The sequence below is a fragment of the Diabrotica undecimpunctata genome, chromosome 10 (genome assembly GCF_040954645.1).
Source record: "Diabrotica undecimpunctata isolate CICGRU chromosome 10, icDiaUnde3, whole genome shotgun sequence".
NCBI classification, from domain to species: Eukaryota; Metazoa; Arthropoda; class Insecta; order Coleoptera; family Chrysomelidae; genus Diabrotica; species Diabrotica undecimpunctata.
This window is the reverse complement of record NC_092812.1, coordinates 48,283,682-48,304,980: the sequence shown is the minus strand read 5'-3', so window position 1 is coordinate 48,304,980 and position 21,299 is coordinate 48,283,682. Positions and strand designations below refer to the sequence as shown.

At 33.1% G+C, this 21,299-nt stretch overlaps 1 protein-coding gene across 2 annotated transcripts; it reads left to right on the top strand.

Annotated features, from left to right (window-relative positions):
• The first annotated feature begins 239 nt into the window (after positions 1–239).
• LOC140452052 (uncharacterized) lies at positions 240–20,709 on the top strand. 2 transcript variants are annotated; one of them, XM_072546084.1, is made up of 6 exons: positions 246–562; positions 8,764–8,928; positions 12,093–12,221; positions 14,571–14,830; positions 19,697–19,878; positions 20,149–20,709. In XM_072546084.1, exons 1-6 carry the CDS (start codon positions 430–432, stop codon positions 20,588–20,590), a joined length of 1,311 nt encoding a protein of 436 aa, XP_072402185.1. In that variant the 5' UTR covers positions 246–429; the 3' UTR covers positions 20,591–20,709. The 2 variants fall into 2 exon arrangements, with proteins under 2 accessions (XP_072402186.1, XP_072402185.1); XM_072546085.1 differs by lacking the exon at positions 8,764–8,928 and having other exon boundaries at positions 240–562.
• Positions 20,710–21,299: the final 590 nt, after the last annotated feature.

Sequence of the window (21,299 nt, the reverse complement as noted above, 5' to 3'; positions counted from 1 at the left end):
TTTTCGTTGATTAAATCTTTAAATAAATTTTAAATTAATAAAATTATTACAATCGGTTAATATTGATCATCAATCCATTTGGAGGGAAATCAAAAGCTTGTGGTTTTTATTATCTTTCATCTCATAACAGTTGCAATTTTAATTATAATGACAAACTTATTTATCCGTAGGCCGAACGGATATGCCGTGCTATCAGTGGTCTGTCTGACGAATAGATTAAGTATTTTAATAAATTTGTTATATTTCGGTATATACAAATGACACTAAAAAGACAGCACTGTAAATTACAGGGCGTGGGTATTGAAGAGAGATGGCAGAGTTCGTGATACAGTTTTTATGCGAGTTAAAGTGTTAGCTCTGCTTTAGCGACCTGTGGGGCCAAAATAATATTTTAACATTATGATTGAGTTAAAAATAGACAGATGTTAGATGACTAAAAGACACTTTTACCGTTTAAATCCACGATTACCTAGTGTTGTTATAGAAGATATTAATTTTTTGTGCGTTAAAATGGGAAGTGATTTCGAACAAATGTATTTTGATTTGAACGCACTGCTGCAAGGTAACTAGTAAATTAAATTTAATTTTTAATAATTAGCTTAAGTAGGCATGACGTTCTTAGTCCATCAGTATTAATTAAACGCATTTATAGCAGTCATTTCTTATATTAAACTACTACTTACTAAAATAGAATCTTGCAAAGTGCAATGTTCACTAACTTTATTTTCAATAATTCTGTACTAGTAGTTTAAACTTAATTTACTTCTTTTTCTTATTTTCTTCGTATATATTTTCTTCACAGCCAATGTAAAACAATTGTTCATCTGAAATATTGTTTCGAAACTATATCATTGAAATTAAACCATAAATTTTTACAAAATAAAGTCGTTACTTGATGTTTTGATTTTCAAAATAGTATCTTTTCATTAAACAATCTGTTTTGTTTTGCTATATTGGAAACAAAATAAAACGATTTTATCTCATGAATGAATACCTATTAACTGCTTCAGTTATATATATATATATATATATATATATATATATATATATATATATATATATATATATATATATATATATATATATAATTTTAAAATGTTTATTTATATGTATATAATTATGTATTTATAATATAAATATTATATGTAAAATGTATATTATGACCATGTTTATTTATATGTATATAATTATGTACATATTTATAATAGGTATAAATATTATAGGTATGTAAAATGTACAAATTCCTAAATGTATAAAAATATGTATTTATGGGTGTAAAATGTAGGTATAAATGTTCATTTATATGTATAAAAATATATATTTATATGTGTAAAAAGTATAAATGCTTATTTATACATTTTAATATACATGTAAATATAAAAACTTAATGCAGTGTAGTGTATAGCTAGTTTTTTGAGGTGCAAACCTGGAGCCCTGGGAACCCTGGTACTCCAGCACCAGGTGATTTTTATATTTTTTGTATTGTAAGTGGATCGTGGATCACAGATAGTTAAAAATGTGAAGGTCATGAGTAATATTCATGTCATAATAGTCAATATTTAAAATGGTTTTTCTACGTTTCTTATCCAATTGAGTTAATTATTTTTTTATTTTTATTTAAAAGTTTTTACAGTTTTTTAGAGCTCCAGCCTTTAGATTTAGAGCTCACTAAAGGCCCGTTCACACTTTGTAAAGTGCTACCGAAACTTGTTGGCAACATGTTTCTAATAACATGTTAATAACTTTTGTGTTAAACGTTGAACGTCTTCATTGGCTTGCAAGCATTAACACGTTCAGTGCCACATGTATGCAACATGGATACACGCGTCACACTGATTTAGTGGCCGCGTGTATCAAATGTGGATGCACATGTATTTTTGTATTTTGAGCCGTTTACATCCGCATCAGATACACACCGTCTAAATATCTTTATGGGCGCTTGTAAGTAGTGGCCTACGAAACCCAAAACTGTGGTTGACCTTCAGGTATTGCGAGGATTTTGGCCTAGACATAATTTTAAACAAAATAAAGGGAAATGAAACAATTTATTTATTTTATACAGAAAAAAATATATAATAAACATTTGTGGGTTAAAAAAACAAATTAGAAGATAGTATTTTTTGATAAAATGAACGAAATGAAACTGTTTCTAGATACATAAAAAAATAACTACAAAACATTTAAGGCTTTTAAAATACTAAACTAAATAATATTTTTTTTATAAAACATACAAAAACGAAATAATTAATCCTCTACATAAATAAAGAATCTTGTAGAAAAAATATCAGTTTATAAAGCATTTGTGGGTCTCGAAAAAACACGCTAAACAATATTTTTCACATGGGACACATCTAAATTTACTTTGGGTGGTTTGAGATTTTGCAGTTTTTGTACCCGTCTCTTGTGATATTTTCTTATAACAATTTACATATCAGCCTCTTTTTCTAACAGCACCTTGACTTTCTTCTAAATAATGTTGGACTGTGTTGGGCGCCTCTGGTTTTGTAGGATCATGTGTTTCGATCTGAGAATGTAATAATTCCATTATAAGATTTTTTCTCATTTGCTACCTCTTAGTGTAATATGTATACCTTTACCAGTGCCATACCCATAACGAGCTCAATTGCCAATTTACTGTACCATTTTAGGCCTTTCCTGAGGGATGATGAATAGGCTTTCATTTGATCAGAAAGATCAATGAAAGCTTTAGATTTGTTATAATCGACAATTATTTTGGGATTTTTGTACTTCACCTCCACTTTGTTTCATTGTTACAAGTTGATCGTTGTGTTTAGTACTAAGAACTAGAACGTCCCTTTTATCTTTCCATTTCAGAACAACAATACCTGTATTACTCTCTTCGTGCTTCTTTAACTTTTTCGATAGAATATCTTTGGGGTTGAGCTTTCTATTTGTATGCAGTGTTCCTAATAAGTGCGTCTTTCGGTCTATGAGTGTATGAGCTAGTGCAACACTAGTATAGTAACTATCAGTATGGAGTGTGCTCCCCTGGTCAAGCAGATTTTTTAGGAGTGTAAGTACTACTCCACTTGCCACCGATTGACCTTTAATTTTTTCTGTAACACAATATACGCTAAGGTTATATGTGTATCCCTTATCGACACATAATTTGAAAAGCTTAATACCGAACTTGTACCGTTTGTTTTTTATGTACTGCTTAAAAGATAAGCGTCCTCTAAAGGGCACAAGCGTCTCATCTATGCAAAGCTCTTCTTGAGGAATAATAGGGGCTTAAAATGTCAAGAAGAGTTTATCGATAAGCGGTTTTATCTTATGAAGCCGATTTACTGCGACGGATTTGTTATTATAAAATGAATATTTAAAGCAAGAACTGAAATCTATTTCTGCTCATCATCGATTTTATTCTATTATTATTTTATAGTATAAAAATTATTTTTGCCAATACCCTTGGATACTTGGCAACTGAACAAGCCCCATCCATATAATAATTCCAAACAATCTCTTAATTTCTTCCGTATTAGTATTTACCCATTTGTTTATTCTTGATCTCCGTAAAATATTTTTTGTTTCAATTGTTTCAATCAAAATATGGTTTATGATGTCATCGGATACCATGAGTTTATAAAAGTGATATGGTAATTTATTATAAAATTATTCGTCTATTTCCGCTTTTACGCCTGCATTTGCTTCAAAAATGGAAACGTTTTTAGATATTTACCTTGGACGGGTTTCCATGTCAGCTCATCCACTGAATTTGGAATATCCACTTCACTTGAAGATGTACCTAGATGTATCTAGTTCAAACTGTGAAATAACATCCTCTATGGTTTGTGAGATGGTACTGGTACTGGCACAGTTATTGCCTAAGGTATTAGCACAATCTTCTTTCGAAGTCGATGCTCTACTCGTAGTTGGCAGAGAAATATCTGTAACAATCATTTGTCATTAGAATGGATAAATCATCTGATAGTTTTAAGATAATATTTTGAAAATGTGTAGTAGCCACTACCAAAAGTCGCAACATAAGGAATATTGGTCGCATTTGTAACTAAAATCAGTAAAGCATTCACACTTAGCTTCAGCTGATATCCTGCCAGTTCTTACTCTCTTGCGTTTTGGTTTTTTCACATTTTCAAAAGACGAGTCACTGTAACTGCTTTCAGAACCTTCCATAGAATAGTGGTCCGATAAGTATACATCTCCAAAAAGCGAATTTTCATCTTCAGACATTTCTTGCATCAGTTTTTTTAACATTTCATGTTCTTTCTCATACGCCATTTTTTATCACAAAAGCAGTAACTTATCAAGCAAACTATACTTTTTACGAAAAGAAAACAACACACCGCAAGCAGTGGCGTACCCAGAATTTTGTCTGAGGGAGGGGGGGTTTGAAATTTTTTATGCTACCGCCATTTTGAGTCCCTAAATTTTGGGTTTTAGTTTATTTTAAAGTAATAAAGATAGCAGTGCCAAAGATTCAGGTATCTATTATCCTGTCTACCAACTAAAACCACCCTCTCTTACTTGTACGCATTTGACTGTCGCACGTACCGTACTCCGAAAGTGGGGTGGCTGCTGTAAGACTGACGACATTTTTGGAACACACCCTTATCTAGATCTTATCTATTGTTCTGAAGCTATTTTCTTGTGGCATTTTAAAGTAATTACTATTTTAATGGGAATAAGCCACAATTGAAGGTTAAAATAAGTTTATTGACTTAATTTATATTTAAATGGGAATAAGCCACAATTAAAGGTTAAAATACGTTTATTGACGTTTCAATTTCCACTTCGGAAATCAAATTGAGAACGATTTCCGAAGTGGAAATTGAAACGTCAATAAACGTATTTTAACCTTTAATTGTGGCTTATTCCCATTTAAATATAAATGGAACTTTTGGAATTAATTTTAATTAATATTTGCTGATGAAACCAAAATAAACTTGTTTGGGCCCGATAGAAAAATATAGGTGTGGAGAATGAAGAACAAAAATTAAAAAATATGAAAGATACGGTAAAGCACGGTGAAGGTGAAGTCATGATATGGGGGTGTATAGCATCTGCAGGAGTAGGTAACATGCATTTTATTGAAGGAAATATGGACCAATAGGTATATTTGGATATACTAAGGCAGAATATCGCCGATAGTCAGCCTTTGCATATGCCAGTACCAATCAAACAACTTTTTCTAGAAACTGCTAAGGATTTCTTTGGTCTTTGGAAGTTTACAAATGGGCTTGGGGCAATTGACGGAAAGCATGTCCGAGTTAAGTGTCCAAGTAATTCAGGATCCATGTTTTTTAATTACAAACATATGGCAAACAAAGTGATGGTGGGACCTTCCAAGCATCTGATTTATACGATCTATTATCAAACAAGCAGGAACTTGACATTCCGGAACCCTCATTCTTACCTGGAACGAATGTGAAAGCTACATATGTTTTTGTTGGAGACGAGGCATATCCACTGCTCCCTTACCTACTTAAACCATATGCAAGAGATGCTTTGGGCATTGATGAGGAAAATTATAATAAACGGTTGTCTCGAATGAGAAAGTCAATTGAATGCGCATTTAGAATTTTATATGCAAAATGGCGTTTGCTTTCGAAGAGCATTGAAACAGATATTGAAATAGTTAATAGTATTAGGTGTATATGTATTTTGCACAATACCGTTATTGATATGGATGCATAACACATCATTTAGCTGATGCAGCAGTAATTCCTTTGTCAAACAATAAAAAAAACCTCTCCGAAGACCGACAAATGGAGCAAAAAGTGTTAGGGATTTATTCACCACGTACTTTGCCAATAATCCTTTAGTTTATGATGTGTAAACATATTTTTGTAATAGTGCAGAATCTATTTGACTTATTTATTTTTGCTCTAAATGTTATACATGATAGAAATCATATTGTTTAATTAAGAGTTTCTAAAATATGTATTAGGGCCGACAGGCCGTATGTAACAACAAAAATTAAATAGTTACTGTAATATAATAAAATAATAAAATCATTTGTTTACCTTCAATTTTCATTTGAACACTCTTCCTTCCAGCACTTTTCCACATAATTCCTGTTGGAATGTTGTCTGACTCGTTTATCCCATATAGCCCGTCTTTCGTATACCAGACTGATCAATTGATCGTTGTCAATCATGTTGTCAATAAATGCTTTTATAGCCTCAAATATTGTGTAAACACACAAAAACAAACACTCCCAAATACGACAACCAGCGTCCTAGAAGCTGGAAAATAATGTATTGAACATTCTTGTTTGTTGGTCAGCGCCTATTGCAAACGCCGACAAGTTCAGACAAGAGTTCTTTGTGTACCGTTCCATATCAAAGTATGCTAATATACACATGCGCTTGTTGGCACTTGTTCCTACCCTTACACTTACTTTACCTGAGTCTATTATACGTCATTGGATATAACTTTGAATTGCATATTTTATTTCCGCACTTTTATCCTGAAATAGTAATTTAATTATTTAGCTCTGAATTTATAGTACATATAAGTCGTAAAAATAAATTAAAAATACTGTACGCTTATAAACAGTTAACAAATAAACATTTGAAATTAATTTATTACTCTTCTATACTAAAACAATTTTTAATTGAAGGTGATTACTTGGCAAGATCGCACCTAACGAAGCCCTTAACGATAACTTTTCAACGAAATCATATTCCACTTATCAATTTTTCAGAGGCGTACCAAAAAATATTTTAATTATTTATTTAAACACATAAGTAATTACGTAAAAATTAAATCTAAGACTGATATAATTATTAAATTATCAAGTGTCTTTTAACAGGTATCTTATAGTTGTCTAACAAAATAAAGTAAAATTTTATACTTATTAGAGAGTACCTAATACGGAACTTCAAAAAACAGAAAACTTTGGAAAATACCATTTTTTTCATTAGACTAAAAACAATCTGAAATTTTAACATACGATTTCGTCTTTACATATCATTCTCTATTTCTAGAACTGCTGTGTGTTGTAAACGTTATATTTGTTTTTTTTAACTTAATTTGAAAGTTTGCTTGTGTTTATTTGTTTATATAAATATAAAAATATATTATAAAGTTTATATAAATTAAAATGAAGTAAGCTAAACTATTATCATGTGAATGCATTTATATAGTAGTGCATTTGTTTATTTCAGTAAATTCTCGAAATATGAAATGAAGATGGCACTAACTACTAAAGAGTTAATAGCTTTGTTAGAAGAACACTCATATTGTGAAAATGATGACTCACTTAATGTGGTTTATTTGCCGCCGAGATTAGATTAGAAAATTTCTGATGTAGAAGACATTGATGATAATATTATTTGTGAAGAATCAATAAAATCGGTTATTGCAGGTACATATGAAATACAAGTGTTTGGGAATTCTGACGATTCTGATTATGATATTCCTTTGAACCACAGATTAAACGTCCAAAGAAAAAACCAGGCAAAAATAGTAAATCCAAATGTGTCTTAAGTTGTAACAACAGATAATCATTCGTGCTCAGTAGTAATTCATCATCAGTCTGATTGATATTTAGACAATATAAAAGCCAACCATGAAGGCAAGTCATATATTGAAGTTTTTTCACTCTTTTTTGATAAAAAAAGTAATTGTGAGCATTCTATATTTTATAAATATTAATGCATTCCAGAATAACCATCACGAATTTGAAATGAATAACATAGATTAAAAAAAAATATTAGCATATGTATATTATCTGCTTTACACTCTGCTTCAAGTTGATATGCATTGTTCAAACGATGAGGATAAAGAAGTGCACATTATAAAAGATAGCACGAGCCGACATAGATTTATGTTTATAATTTATAATACCTAGTGAAGAAACCGCTACATCAGTGTCAAACTTAGTAGGTACATGAACGTCAATCTAAATTTGCTTTACCAGATGAAGCCAGATTCGACAATATTGGCCACATTACAAAAAGAGATGTTAGTGCAAAAATGTAGAATGTGCAAAAGTAATACTATTTATTTATGTAAAAGGTGTAGAACGCATCTACACCTCGAATGTTTCGAAAATTTTCACCTTAAAATTTAATTTACATTTAAGATACAATATGTTCCTTTATTAAAAATTGTACTGTTTTCCTTGAAAATGAGAAAAAAAATCGTTTTGGTTGTAAATTAGTCTTAATTTATGTGTTTTTAATCCAATCTAATCAATTAATTGTCAAATTTCTCTTTGTATATTAAGCGGCCGTTAATGGGTTAATACTATATGTACAATGTATAAAGAATAAACTTGCCTCAAATTTACTTTACTTACCTCAAAACTATTTTAAAGTTAATAATAAAGTCTATTTAATAAATATATTCTCAAGAAATAGAACACACTACGCCTATGCACATATATAATCTGGAAGGAATAAACTAAAATATCATATTTCTCTCATTACCATTCTTTCTAAGAACGTAAATATATATAGACCAGCAAAATATTGATAAATTTACCGATGTTTCAAACTATTCAATGAACTTGTCTCACTATACATTCGTGAATCGCACCAATTTATGTTGTTACGGGGGCAAATTTATCTTACTTTTTCACTTATTTACATGGGCGAAGCATACACAATCAAAATGACCCCGGTAAGAATTTACTGCTGAAATTTTACATGGTTGCCGCTACCGTTTAGTTCAATTTGTAGATTAGTCACCTTTAATTGAAAATTGTCCGACTATAGCATGATTTGTCTGTGATCTTTCTAGCATGATTTTTTGAACTTGCATTTTCTCTTTTAGATATTTGTAAGTTTTTGTCTTCTGATAAATTGGAGAAATTATCACCAAAAGATCAAAAACTAGCCGAATCTTTGATAAATAGATCCAAACAACAGCTCCAAAATATAGCTAAAATTCAACCGCCCTTACAGCCTAGTGAAGATTATGTTATTATGAATAATCCAGGTAAAATTTTTAACAATCTTTTGATCTGCTTTATATGTATCTTTAGCAAAGTCTCTCAATTGCATTGGAATAGAAGATATCCGGATTGAAACCAGTTTCTAGAGTGGATTACAATCCATTGTGGCTTAATTCCATGTAAACATAATATTTAATTTAAATAGAAGATATATTTCTACTTGATAAAAGACACTTACTTATGAATCAAAATTACACAAATCTAGAATAGTTCCTTCACAATTAAATACCAAAGTATAAATAAAAATTGTGGCTGTCCAGAATGTCAAAAATTGGGTGTCTGAAATGGTTAGTATCTTATAAAGAAAACGCAATAAATAGAAGTAAAAATGTATGGAAAATGCAAGTCAGGGATAAAATATATAAATAGTAATAGCCTCCCTTTATCCCGCTGTGCGGCTTTGGGATTATAGCAGGGTAGTTTGTTATCTCTTAAGCCTATGATATACAACGAAGGTAACAAGACCAGTGATACGTTTTAACCGCCCATTATTACCTTTGGTTTTACCCACGGTACTCATTTTTTTAGGTTGAGTCGACCGGGGCCTATAGATATTTATAAATATCTAGAAGCTTTCGACCACACTGGGGATCGATCCCCGTTCTTCTGCGTGAACGTCAGACACTACCACATAAGTTATATTATGTATATAATATAAAATATAGAGAGTCTACCACCTAAGCTATCCCAGGCTGTTAAAATATAGAATATAGAGATAGTCAGATAATATGTACATCAGAATAATAAACTCACCCTGTACTATGTTACCCTATCTAACCCAAAAGTTATTTTACATGACAGACGAAACTACTGAACTGCCCTCAGTCTCCGGTGGCTTTAACACCCCCAACCAAGGTAGCAGTTGAAACAGGTTTGGAGCAGAGGGTGCTAAGAATCCCCGGAAAAAATCAAGCTACTACAAAGAGCGAAAAATGCACATTACTTCACACATTGTTACAACTCTTATATTAGACCAGAAGATGATGGAACTGGAGGAAGAGCTGAAAAGAATAAAGTGGGACATCATCGGCCTCAGCGAAATAAGACGAAGAGTAGAAGCCCAAATTACCCTTAAATCAGGACACGTATTTCATTTTAGAGGTTACCACTTCAAATGGTAGAGTAGGATTCATTATACATAGAAAGCATACACAAAATATAGTTGAAATTATCAGCATAAGCCCCAGGATTATATATCTCATTTTCAAACTAATTGCAAGATATAACCTTACCGTAATTCAGACATATGCTCAAACGACTACCCACTCTGATGAAGAAATTAAAGAATTTTATGAGGACCTAGAAATAGCATTACATGTCACACCGGCATATTCCGCAATAATTATGGGCGACTTTATTGCAAAAATGGGGTTTAAACAAGATGATGTAGAAGTAGCAACGGGTAAGTATGTATATGGCTAAATAAAAAGCCTCAGCGTAAATGGACATAGATCAGCCCAGATGGCAATGTCAAAAATGAAATATATTATATCGTTCTAAACAGAAAAGAAATAATCAAAGACATGGAAGTACTCAACAAATTTTCAATAGGAAGCGACCATAGATTAATCCGAGCTAAGATATTATTAAATGTCAAATTGGAAAGAACAAAGATGATCCTAAAAACAATAAAACAGGAATAGATTCCCCCATAAATCATCGACCTGTATGAAGATACACTAACCAGACGTATACAAGACTTGCAAGATGAAACAGAAGATGTAAATCAAGCAAATGATGGCTCTAAAAAAGAGAGAAAGAACCATAAAGAAAAACTAAGCCAAAATACCAACGAGCTAATAGGTAAAAGAAAACAGCTGACAAAAAAAATACGGCTCCAACTACACAACAATGAAGAAATTAAATAAAGATATCATTCCGTCAATCCGAAACGACGTAGGAGAAAACAATACAAGAGAAATAACTAAAATAATTTAAGAAAACAAAAGTTTAAAAGTTTTAAGGCGAAAATAAAAAGCATAAAGGGAAACATTACAACTGATAGAACCAAAATCCTTGAGGTTGTCGAATCCTTATATCGCGAAATGTATAAGAGCACCGACGAAAGGCAAGGTCAGGTCCTGCCCAAAATCACAAACCAGGGATCAGAATTAATTCCAGACATAACGTAATCAAAAGGGCACTTTTAGAAATGAAAAATAACAAATCCCCTGGCGATGACGGAGTATTGATCAAAGCGATCAAACTAGGTGGAAATAAAATTATCCAGGTTTTGGCCAAGCTTTTTACCGAATGCATCTACCAAGAAAAAACTCCTTCTCAATGGAACAATGCAGTCCTAACAACAGATCTAAAAAACTACCGTCCTATCAGTTTGCTTTTACACATATATAAACTTTTCACAAAAATTATCAAAAAAAAAGACTAGACGCTAAATTAGATTTCTATCAGCCTAGAGAACAAGCTGGATTTATATCGGGATACAGCACTAACAAAAACAACAGACGCCATCGAAAAAACGCGTCGCTAAAATGGAATTGGGCAGGACACGTCACCAGTTTATCAGACAACCGATGGGCAAAACGTATTGTTGAGTGAAGACCAAGACAAGAAGCACTACGTAGCAGAGGGCGCCACCAAACAGATGGACTGACGACCTGAAGCGTGTTAGCAATAACTGGATGCAAGCCACACAAGACAGAGACAGATGGAAAGAGCTGAGGGAGACCTATGACCAGCAGTGGACGCGTACAAGTTGAAGATGATGATACTATAAGAAATCAGAGAATGTCAAACAGAGAATACAACTTGAATGAAAAATTGAACGTAACCCAAAGAAAATTGGAGAGATTTATCCTGGAATACAACAAAACAAACACGTGGATTGGCAATACAACAAGAGTACAAGATGAAAGAAACCGTATATCTACTTTAAAACAGAGATGAACGGGACACAATCCACCAGCCACCGATATACGACTGTATAATGTTTTCTCCTCTCGTTGTCCTTTGCAATCTGTATCTGATGAAACAGATTCAGCCACAAGGCTAATACAGTGGCAAATAGACGAGGTATAAATATTTTTGTTCGTATATTATTTGTACATTACTTTATACTTTTGTTAGAGTAGAAAGTTGCAGATTATTTTTACATTATGGGATTTGAAATATCTAATTTTGGTTTTAGTGCCTAGCGAAGACGATGACAAACCAAATGACATTTATTCATCTGTAGAAGATCTACATAATATATCAGACAACCTTTCCATTAGACATAGCGTTACCACACAGTCAAGTGAAATTAAATTATTTACAGGTAAGGATAATAAGATAATATTAAACTCAACAGTCTTCCGGGTTGAACAGCGTCGATTATCATTTCAACATCCTCTTTAATGTCTTCTTTAGGGCTTCCGATGTCTCAGTCTCCCGAGCTCCTAGATACTACTACACTCTCATATTTTCTTTATGAGAGGTCTCCATAAGTAAGCTAGTTTTTTGTTTTTTTATGGTGTTAATAATTTCTTTGTCTTTTCTTAGCCTCTGAAGAATAGTTGTGTTACTTGTGTGGTGTATATATGAGACCCTCAATATACGTCGGTAGTACCACATTTCAAGTGCCTCTAATGGTTTTATGGCATCTTCTGTAAGGCTCCAGCTTTCTACTCCATATAGAATTACACTAAAGACGTAACATTTAAGAATTCTTATGCGTATATTGATACTTAAAGATAAGTTTCAGAGAATCTTCCTAAGGCTGTTGAAAGAGCTTCTGGCTTTTTCAATACGAGTTTTTATTTCTTAGCTGTAATCCCAAGTATACTTAATATTGCAGCCCAAATAGCATATTTTTTCCACTCTTTCTAACGGTGTATCCCTATTGTAATTTGGGCGTTTATGTTGGTTTTCTTACTAATGATCATTATTTTTGTCTTCTTGCAATTAAGTTTTAGGCCGTATTTTTTACATGCTCCTACAACGTTATCAATCTTACTAATGATCATTATTTTTGTCTTCTTGCAATTAAGTTTTAGGCCGTATTTTTTACATGCTCCTACAACGTTATCAATCATCCTTTGAAGCCCCTGCGCACTATCTGCCAGCAACATACATGTCACAAAAAGCAATAAAATACAGGGTGTTCTATTTAAAGTAAGCCACTTATAAATGATCTGGCGGCTAAGTTTAAATCACTCTGTATGAAATATCAATGAGTTGGACACATTGGTTTAACGGACAAGCGGTTGTTGTTTATTGGCTATAATTTTACGTCATCAGCCTTGATTTTAATGTAAATATCGTTATTCAATGTGGACTGGAATTTTTTCAAAATTTTGAAAAAAATCGAAATATCTCGAAAATACTTCATTTTTGGTATAGGACATTGTGCACAAATTGTATCTAAAATTTCATGAAGAATTCGATAATAAAATAAAAAATATTAAGTTCTATTTAAAATAACAAAGTTGACGTCTACTTCTGGTATAACTGGAAGTGTCACCTTCAGTAAAACATTATATTTCAACTCAGCGTCATACAAAACATTTGCCTTCCAATTTTCAGATTTTTAACATAACTGTATCCGCCATTTTCGATCTGTTCATTCCTCCTCATTTATACATAGCTCTACATAGCTCTCTCATTAAAACATAATTTAAGGCCTGTTTTGGCCATCGTTCGTCTTCCATTCACATTGCATGCCCGTACCATAAAAGTTTTTTGGATGCTATTGTATCTACGGTATTGTAAGTCCTTCCTGTTTTCCTTCTTATTTCTTTATTTGAGATGTGGCCAAGTCTGGATATCCAACACACTCTTCTTAGATAGTCCATTTCTACTACTTGTAAAGTTATTATATAATTAAAAATTATTCCCTTTTTATTGAACCCAAAATTCTTCGCAGAAAGAATTCTCTCTTGTCAAATGTCTTAAATTGTTTTCATCTTTACTTCTGTGGTATATTGCCACTTTTGCATATGTGACTATAGGTCTAATTGTCACTTTGATTTTCTGTTTTATATTCCTATTTCCTTTTATGTTCCTGTTTTTCAGTAATATGCGGTATCTTCCGTTTTATTACCGTTACTCTTAGGAGCTTCAAGTGCTGGATTTTCTCAAATGTGCAGTTTTCTATTTGAATTATCTTTATTGTGTTCAACTCTTTTTGAGAGGGAGATCTAAAGAGAAATGGGAGGACCAGACTATTAATGACATCAATGAAAGCGGAAAACTGGAGACAACTATATAAAAATATAAATTAATGGAGAAAAATGGTAACCAAAGCCATATCATACAACAATATGTGAATTAGAAGAGCTCTTTAAGGAGAGAGGCAATGAATGCACCAGATGATGATGATTGAACAATATTATTTCCCTATATTTGTTACAACTTATTGGTTATCCTATATTAAACATCGGCGTTATTCTGACCATTAATTTGTAGAAGTTGTCGTAGTTGTTTGCCGTCGTTTTTCAATCAATTTGTTATGAGACTTCGTTTGGACCTGGTGCTTTTTCTACTTCGTTTTATTACTTTCCTATTATTACATATACGTGACCTATTTCATTCTGTCCCCTTTTTATCCTCAACGGCTCATTTTTCTTTTTTTTTTGGGTTTCCGTTACTTTAAGATTCTACTGTCTAACTTAATATATTTTTTAAGATCTCCCCGCCAGAGAAGCTTCCCAAAGTACTAAAGCTGGTTGGATATATATGAAAAGGAAATTCTTGTTGGGTTTCGAGAAAATGAAACGGGTTTACGCAACTATACATAAAAATTGTCTATTGATCTATTTAAACGAAAAGGAACTTAAACCTTTGTCAACTTTTAATCTAGAATATTTTGAAGCTAAGGAATCAAATGGAGACAAATGTAATTTCCAACTAACGAGTACACTACCAGATGACACTAAGATTTTATATGTAAGTACATTTTTTTATTATATAGGTATTCAACTACATACAAATTTTTTATTACGCTGTTTAATTATACATATATTATAATTTAAGGTACACTGTTTTTCGTTGGATATTGTGTCTCTAACAGTTCTAGCAACAGGGGTGGATACATAGGGGTGAAAAAAGAAAAATTCCCCTCCCAAAAAGGTCCAAAATTAAAGAAAACCTATTATTTATGTCTTTTATGTAGTTTGGGTTTATCTTTTTTATGTCTTTTGGTTGGTATTTCATTGTAAGTTACTAAGCCCCCTTCCCCAAAGTTGAAAGTTCCCCTCCCAAGACAAATGTCTAGAATCGCCACTGAGAAAGAATTTCTTATGAAACAAATATTGTTTTGTTTCATTTGGTCCAAGAATTTTGTCGATTTTGGATGTAAGGAAAAAAGGCTTTGGTATGTTCAGGGCTGATTCTTTGGAAGATATTCCTGTTATGATTTGCATTGCAAACGTGTTAAATAAAGGCTTGTTTTAAAAGAAAAAGCTCTGTGAATATATTTGTATTAAATAAACCAAGGAGATATTTAGGAATTTGGGAATATTAATTAACAAATGAACTATTTTGGAAGATGAACGCCCTTCCTTTTGTTCTATTTCCTTGGAGCTTCCATTTCTGGATTACTTGTACCACTTAATTTTGTGGCATTTTTCTAAATGATCAAGCCAGTTTAGTCTTTGTGACTTTACACATCTGACAATGTCTGCGCTCTTCTTTAATTCGTCAAGCTTGTGGTTCATATTAATTCTTCACGAACCATCGCTACAAGGAGTTGGTTCAAATACATTTCTTAATATTTTGCACTTAAATATTCTCAATTGATTTTCATCAACGCTTGAGAGAGTCCTCGTTTCGCATCCATCCGTGACCACTGATCTTATAACTGTTTTATGGATTCTTAGTTTAGACTCACGATTTAACAATTTACTTTTCATTAAGTCTTTGTATTTATAAAAGTAGACAGTGACAGTAGTGACACTTAGTTGTCATTTAATATTGAGATAGGAAAAGCCGGAAGCATATTCGTAGATATAGTTCTCTACCTCTAGTTTCTCATGTCGATCAGATTTTATGCGCGCCATATATTTACTTTCATTAATATTTAGACCAAATCTAGTGGCTTCTCGTTTCAATTCTACAGTTTTTTTGATGAATACCCTTTTCTACTAATAACTTCAAAAGTTGGATTAAAAAGTACTGTTGATAAGGCATCACCCTGCCTAACTCCATTTTCAATACCAAATGCCTTTGCCAGAACCGTTTAAGGTCATTTGTATAAGTTTAACCAACTTTTTGATTTCCATCGAACGCCTGTTTGAAATCAATATACAGGTTGTATATTGGTACCTATGTTATATTCAAAATATTTTTCATGTGTACTTCTTAACATATGTATTTGGTCTATAGTTGATCTTTTTGGTCTGAAACCACATTGGTATTTTCCAATTATTTCTTCTAAACACAGTTCAAGTCCACGGTATATAATTTCTGATAGTATCTTATAGACGACATTTAGAAGTATTATATCTCTAGAATTTTCGCAGTCTTTTGTGTCCCTTCTTGAACATAGGAAGTATGATTCCTAATTTCCAGTTCTCTAGAATGACTTCTAGTGTCCATATGCGGCATATTAGTTTATTAGTACGTTTTCATAACGTATTTTCACCATTCTTTATCAGTTCTGCAGTTATTCCGTCTGTGCCAGGCGCTTTTTGTAATTTTTTAGGCGCTTTATGATAAACACAGTTTTTTCTTTCTTCAGCTAGCTGTTCTCATTTGTAGTGCATTATTTCTTCTCCTTTTTCTCGTTATTTTTCTGAACTTAAGAGCTCTTGCAAATGCTCCTTCCACCCGTTCAGGATTTCCTCTTTCTCACTGATGAATGCCCCGTTCTTGTCCTTCTAAATTGTTTAGCTTGGTATAAACCCTGGCGTGTGACGCTTGGTTTTCTTGTACAATTCACTGATCTCACCTCTGTTATTATAGTCTGTTATTTGTTGTATTTTTCTATTTAACATTTCTCTCCTTTTCCTTCTACATAATATCGTTGTATCCCTTCTTTTTTAGTCTAAGTTTTATAGTCTCCTATTTACCCGGGAATTTATTTTTAAATATCTAGCTGTCTTTTGCTTTTTATTCCTTGTTGCCATTCTTGACCAAACCATTTATCTTTTCTTTTTCTTGTATTTTCACCTTGTATACGTCAAAGTATTTCCTTTGACGTATTCCGATTATTGCTTTAATTACATTCCAGTCTTCTTAGATAATATTTCTTACAACTTTTTCATTTAGTGTAAGTTTTAGTTTCTGCTGGTACTCATTCTTCTTTCTCTGATTTCTAAAGACGTGTGTATTCCATTTTTTTTTGTCTGGCTTCATTCTCCTTTCTTACCATTGCTAGTATTATTCTTTTATTGACTGGGGTGAAACCCAATATTGACCTGCGATATTTGCCTTTTACTAATAAATTCCATACCATTCCATATTCTTCTCTCGGCAGCTTACGATACAGTATGGAGAGAGGGCCTTATATACAAAATTCTCCGTGCAATCCCCTGTAAACCAATAGCACGCCTAATAGCTCAACGACCGAATGTTTCGAGTAGTGATGGGCACAGATATCAGCCTACCAAAGAAGCTTAAGAATGGCCTACCACAGGGGTCAGTGCTCTCTCCACTACTATTTAGCTTATACCTAGCAGATATGCCGGAAACACAGTCAAGAAAGTTCGGATACGCCGATGACTGGGCCCTCGCTACACGATGCAGAATACTAGAAACGTCCGAAGAAGTTCTGACGGCAGACTTATATATAATGTTATGTAACTAACACTGGCGAACTTTTGCATGCCGCAAAAGACAGACGTCTGACCTTAAGATAATTCGCCAACGCACTATAGGTGCACGGCACCATAAGAAGAAGAAGGCGACTTCAACCAAATGCATCCAAAACAGAAGTTAGTTGCTTTCATCTGAACAATAAACTTGCTGGAAAGGAACTCAACATACGGTTTGAAAATACCACACTTACCCACAACAAAACACCGAAGTACCTGGGCGTAACACTAGACAGAACGCTGTCATTTAAAGAGCATTTAACAAAAACTGCCCAAAAGTTGAGTACAAGAAATAACATTATACAGAAGCTCTGCGGTACCACCTGGGGAGCATCTGTTTCCACTCTCCGCTCTACTGCCTTAGCCCTTGTTTTCTCGACCGCTGAATATTGTGCTCCAGTCTGGCTACACAGTCCACACGTAAAAAAGGTCGACAATCAGCTGCACAGCACTATGAGGATGATAACTGGTACAATTAAATCAACTCCCACCCAATGGCTTCCAGTATTAAGTCACATCCCACCTCCACATTTACGACGAGTCGACGCACTTACACGTGAATACAAAAAGATCATGAACAATATAAACCTGCCGATCCACCAAGATACCGAGGATGCACGAAATACCCGTCTCCGTTCTAGAAAACCACCAATGAAAACGGCAAGAATGATACATGAGGAGTTCAACATCACGAATGCATGGTCCCAAGAATGGAACGAATGGCAAAATAACATGCCCTGCATTACCCACAAGCCACCAGGTTTTGATCTTCCACGCAAAACATGGTCCACTCTAAATAGGATCCGAACCAGACATGGCAGATGTGCATACATGCTACATAAATGGGGAAAGAACCCGTCTCCTCAATGTGACTGTGGGGAGAACCAAACCATCGACCACATTATTCAAGAGTGTCCCTCAAGATCCTACAATAGTAGCCCTGAAGACTTCCTGTTTGCAACTTCAGAGTCAATTGATTATATAAATACACTTGATGTTTGTTTGTAACTATTTAAAGTTTGTCAAATACCTATATTACTAGTGTTTGTGTATTTGTTCTAAATGTGTTGTAATTGCCATACGATAAATAAATAAATAACGGGGCCTTCCTCTTGTTCTGTTTCCTTGGGGCTTCCATCTCTGGACTACTTTTACAGCTCGATTATCTGGCATTCTTTCTAGGTGATCAAGCCAGTTTAGTCTTTGTGACTTTAGATGTTATTAATATACCTACTCTCCGTTAATTCGAATTCCGGTTTCAACATTATCTATTGCTTCTTGAAAGATTTCCTCAGAGTATATGTTTTGAACAGCAGGGGTGATAGTATAAATCCCTGACGGACCTCACGTTTAATTCTGTTATAATCGGATTCTCCTACCTCTGTGCGGATAAACGATGTTTGATTCTAGCAAAGATTGCTACTAATTCTTAGATCACAGGAGTTTATTCCAATATTTGTTAATATCTCCATCAGCTTGTCGTGCTTTACTGTATTGAACGTCTTGTGCTGGCCAATTTGTACATCCTCAGCTATTCTGTTGTTATTTTGCAATAAATTTTTTGTGTATTAACCGATTTTAATTTAGCATATCTCATTTTGTATATTTTTTCGGAAAAAGTTGTCTTTTGACGTCAAATCTCTAAATAGACAAGTTTTTAAGGTATGAGCAAAATAATGAGTTTGACGTTTTGATTGTTTATTTCAAAATATGTCTATTAAAACATTGATGAATCCCTAGATGAGAGTATTTTTATAGTATCTCATACTACACATCTCAACTGTCAAATCCGTCTATACAGTTGTGACAAAAAAGGTTTATTTTTTTATTGGTCTATTTGTATTTAATGATGATTCTTTTTTACAATATTTCTCGCCTAGTCCCGGTCTGTCTATTGTAGTTTTTAACAAAACTCGAAGAACTGAGTTTTAACTGGAAATTTAAAGTTAGCAACTGAATTAATGAGATGTTTACTACAAAAATTGATATATGTTTTCAGTTTATTGCTTTAACACACAAGGATATGTTGCAATGGACAACGCATATTAACAGCTGTCATGACAAGGCAATAACACAATATAAAATTGAAGAAGATACCATTTCACTTCCAGAAACAATTTATAATATTTCGCCCGATGAGGATGAAGATGATTCTGACGGTATTTATGAACAACTTACGATGTAAGTAGTTTCTGATTTCTTGTAAAGCATACCAATTTTATCGTGGAACTCGCATAACCTAACTCCTGAAAAAGACGGACGACTATATTTTCTGTAGAGAGTAATTCAACCGAATAGATAAATCGAATAGTTTAATAATGCTTCCATTAACCTCCTTCATTTTTATTTATTTTTCCTTAAACTCTTCTTTACCGTCACCTTAAAGATGACGTGAAAAAGATAAAATGTGAGTCTAAAATAAAAAATAATAACTAATGTTCGATATTTTAGGGTTAAGAAGCCAGCTACCCCAAATCAACCATCTCTACAACCTTCAATGGCAGATTCTAATAGCCCACTTAATTCACCAACTAAGCTTCAACCATTTTTGCGAAGAGGATCAAAGACAAAAGGTCCTTTAAAGATACCACCACCACAAATAAAACCCAGAGTTCTTGAGAAACAAAGTTCTGTGGAGTCAGACGTTTCGTACCACGAAATTAGCACTCCTAATGTTGGAAATAAAGGTTTTAATAGTGATTCAACTAACAGTTTGGAAGTTGATGATTCTTTTTCGGAAGGCAGTGTTGATTCAACTTACGAAACCTTTTCCAACGTTCAACAAACGATAAGAAACTTCAAAACACTCGAAAAAAGCGGCGTCGGCGATAGACGTAAGAGTAAAGGCATTGATGACCGACCTGCTTTACCGGTTAGAAAGAAAAGCTTCTAATTTAAGTGGTTTCAGTAACACGATGCTGCAATTTTACATTTTATTCAGCTTTTATGTTTATATATGTGTATATTTAGAAATATGTATACAATGAAAATAAATAAAGTTTTATAGTTAAATTTTGATAACTTATTGAACAGAATGGTTTTTCATGTCCCTATTGTGAACTCCTACTAGAGTATTTTTTTATAAAGGCTTTAATAGCAACTAGAAACCATTTTTGTACGCCTTTAACTGCGAAAACTCCTGAAATTAACCAAGTTAATGATCACAGGCTCTTGAGTAGTGTCTCCATTTATAAAGTCTTATTCGCCATTCACTGCTATCCATTGATAAAAGTTATTATATTATATTAAGGAAGATTATTCCACTGTAGTTTCTAAATTCTAACCGATCACCCTATTTGTGCAACGGGCAAATAATTCCGGTAGGCTCACCATTTTTCCGTGATTTAATACCTATTCCAAGCTCTGACTATTATTTTATGTATTTGGTCAGCGACTACAACTCCACATATAATCAGTTCAGCTAATATGAAATCACTTTCCAGGAATTTGTTATTTTTTCGGTACTTTATTGCTTCCTGATAAAGAAACTTATCCAGAACAGCAAACAAAGAATATACAGGAGTACGGTCCTGACAGTGATAAAATATATCACGTTGGAAATTGTTCTGAAATTTATCATATTTTAAATTATAAAATCACAG

What these genes read in the sequence shown, in the direction of transcription:
- LOC140452052 (XM_072546084.1), top strand. Translation starts at nt 430, where the DNA reads ATGACTAAAAGACACTTTTACCGTTTAAATCCACGATTACCTAGTGTT. An exon ending in TGTTATTATGAATAATCCAG is followed by an intron (nt 8,929 to 12,092) that starts GTAAAATTTTTA and finishes TTTTGGTTTTAG; the next exon opens with TGCCTAGCGAAGACGATGAC. An exon ending in ATTTATGAACAACTTACGAT is followed by an intron (nt 19,879 to 20,148) that starts GTAAGTAGTTTC and finishes TCGATATTTTAG; the next exon opens with GGTTAAGAAGCCAGCTACCC.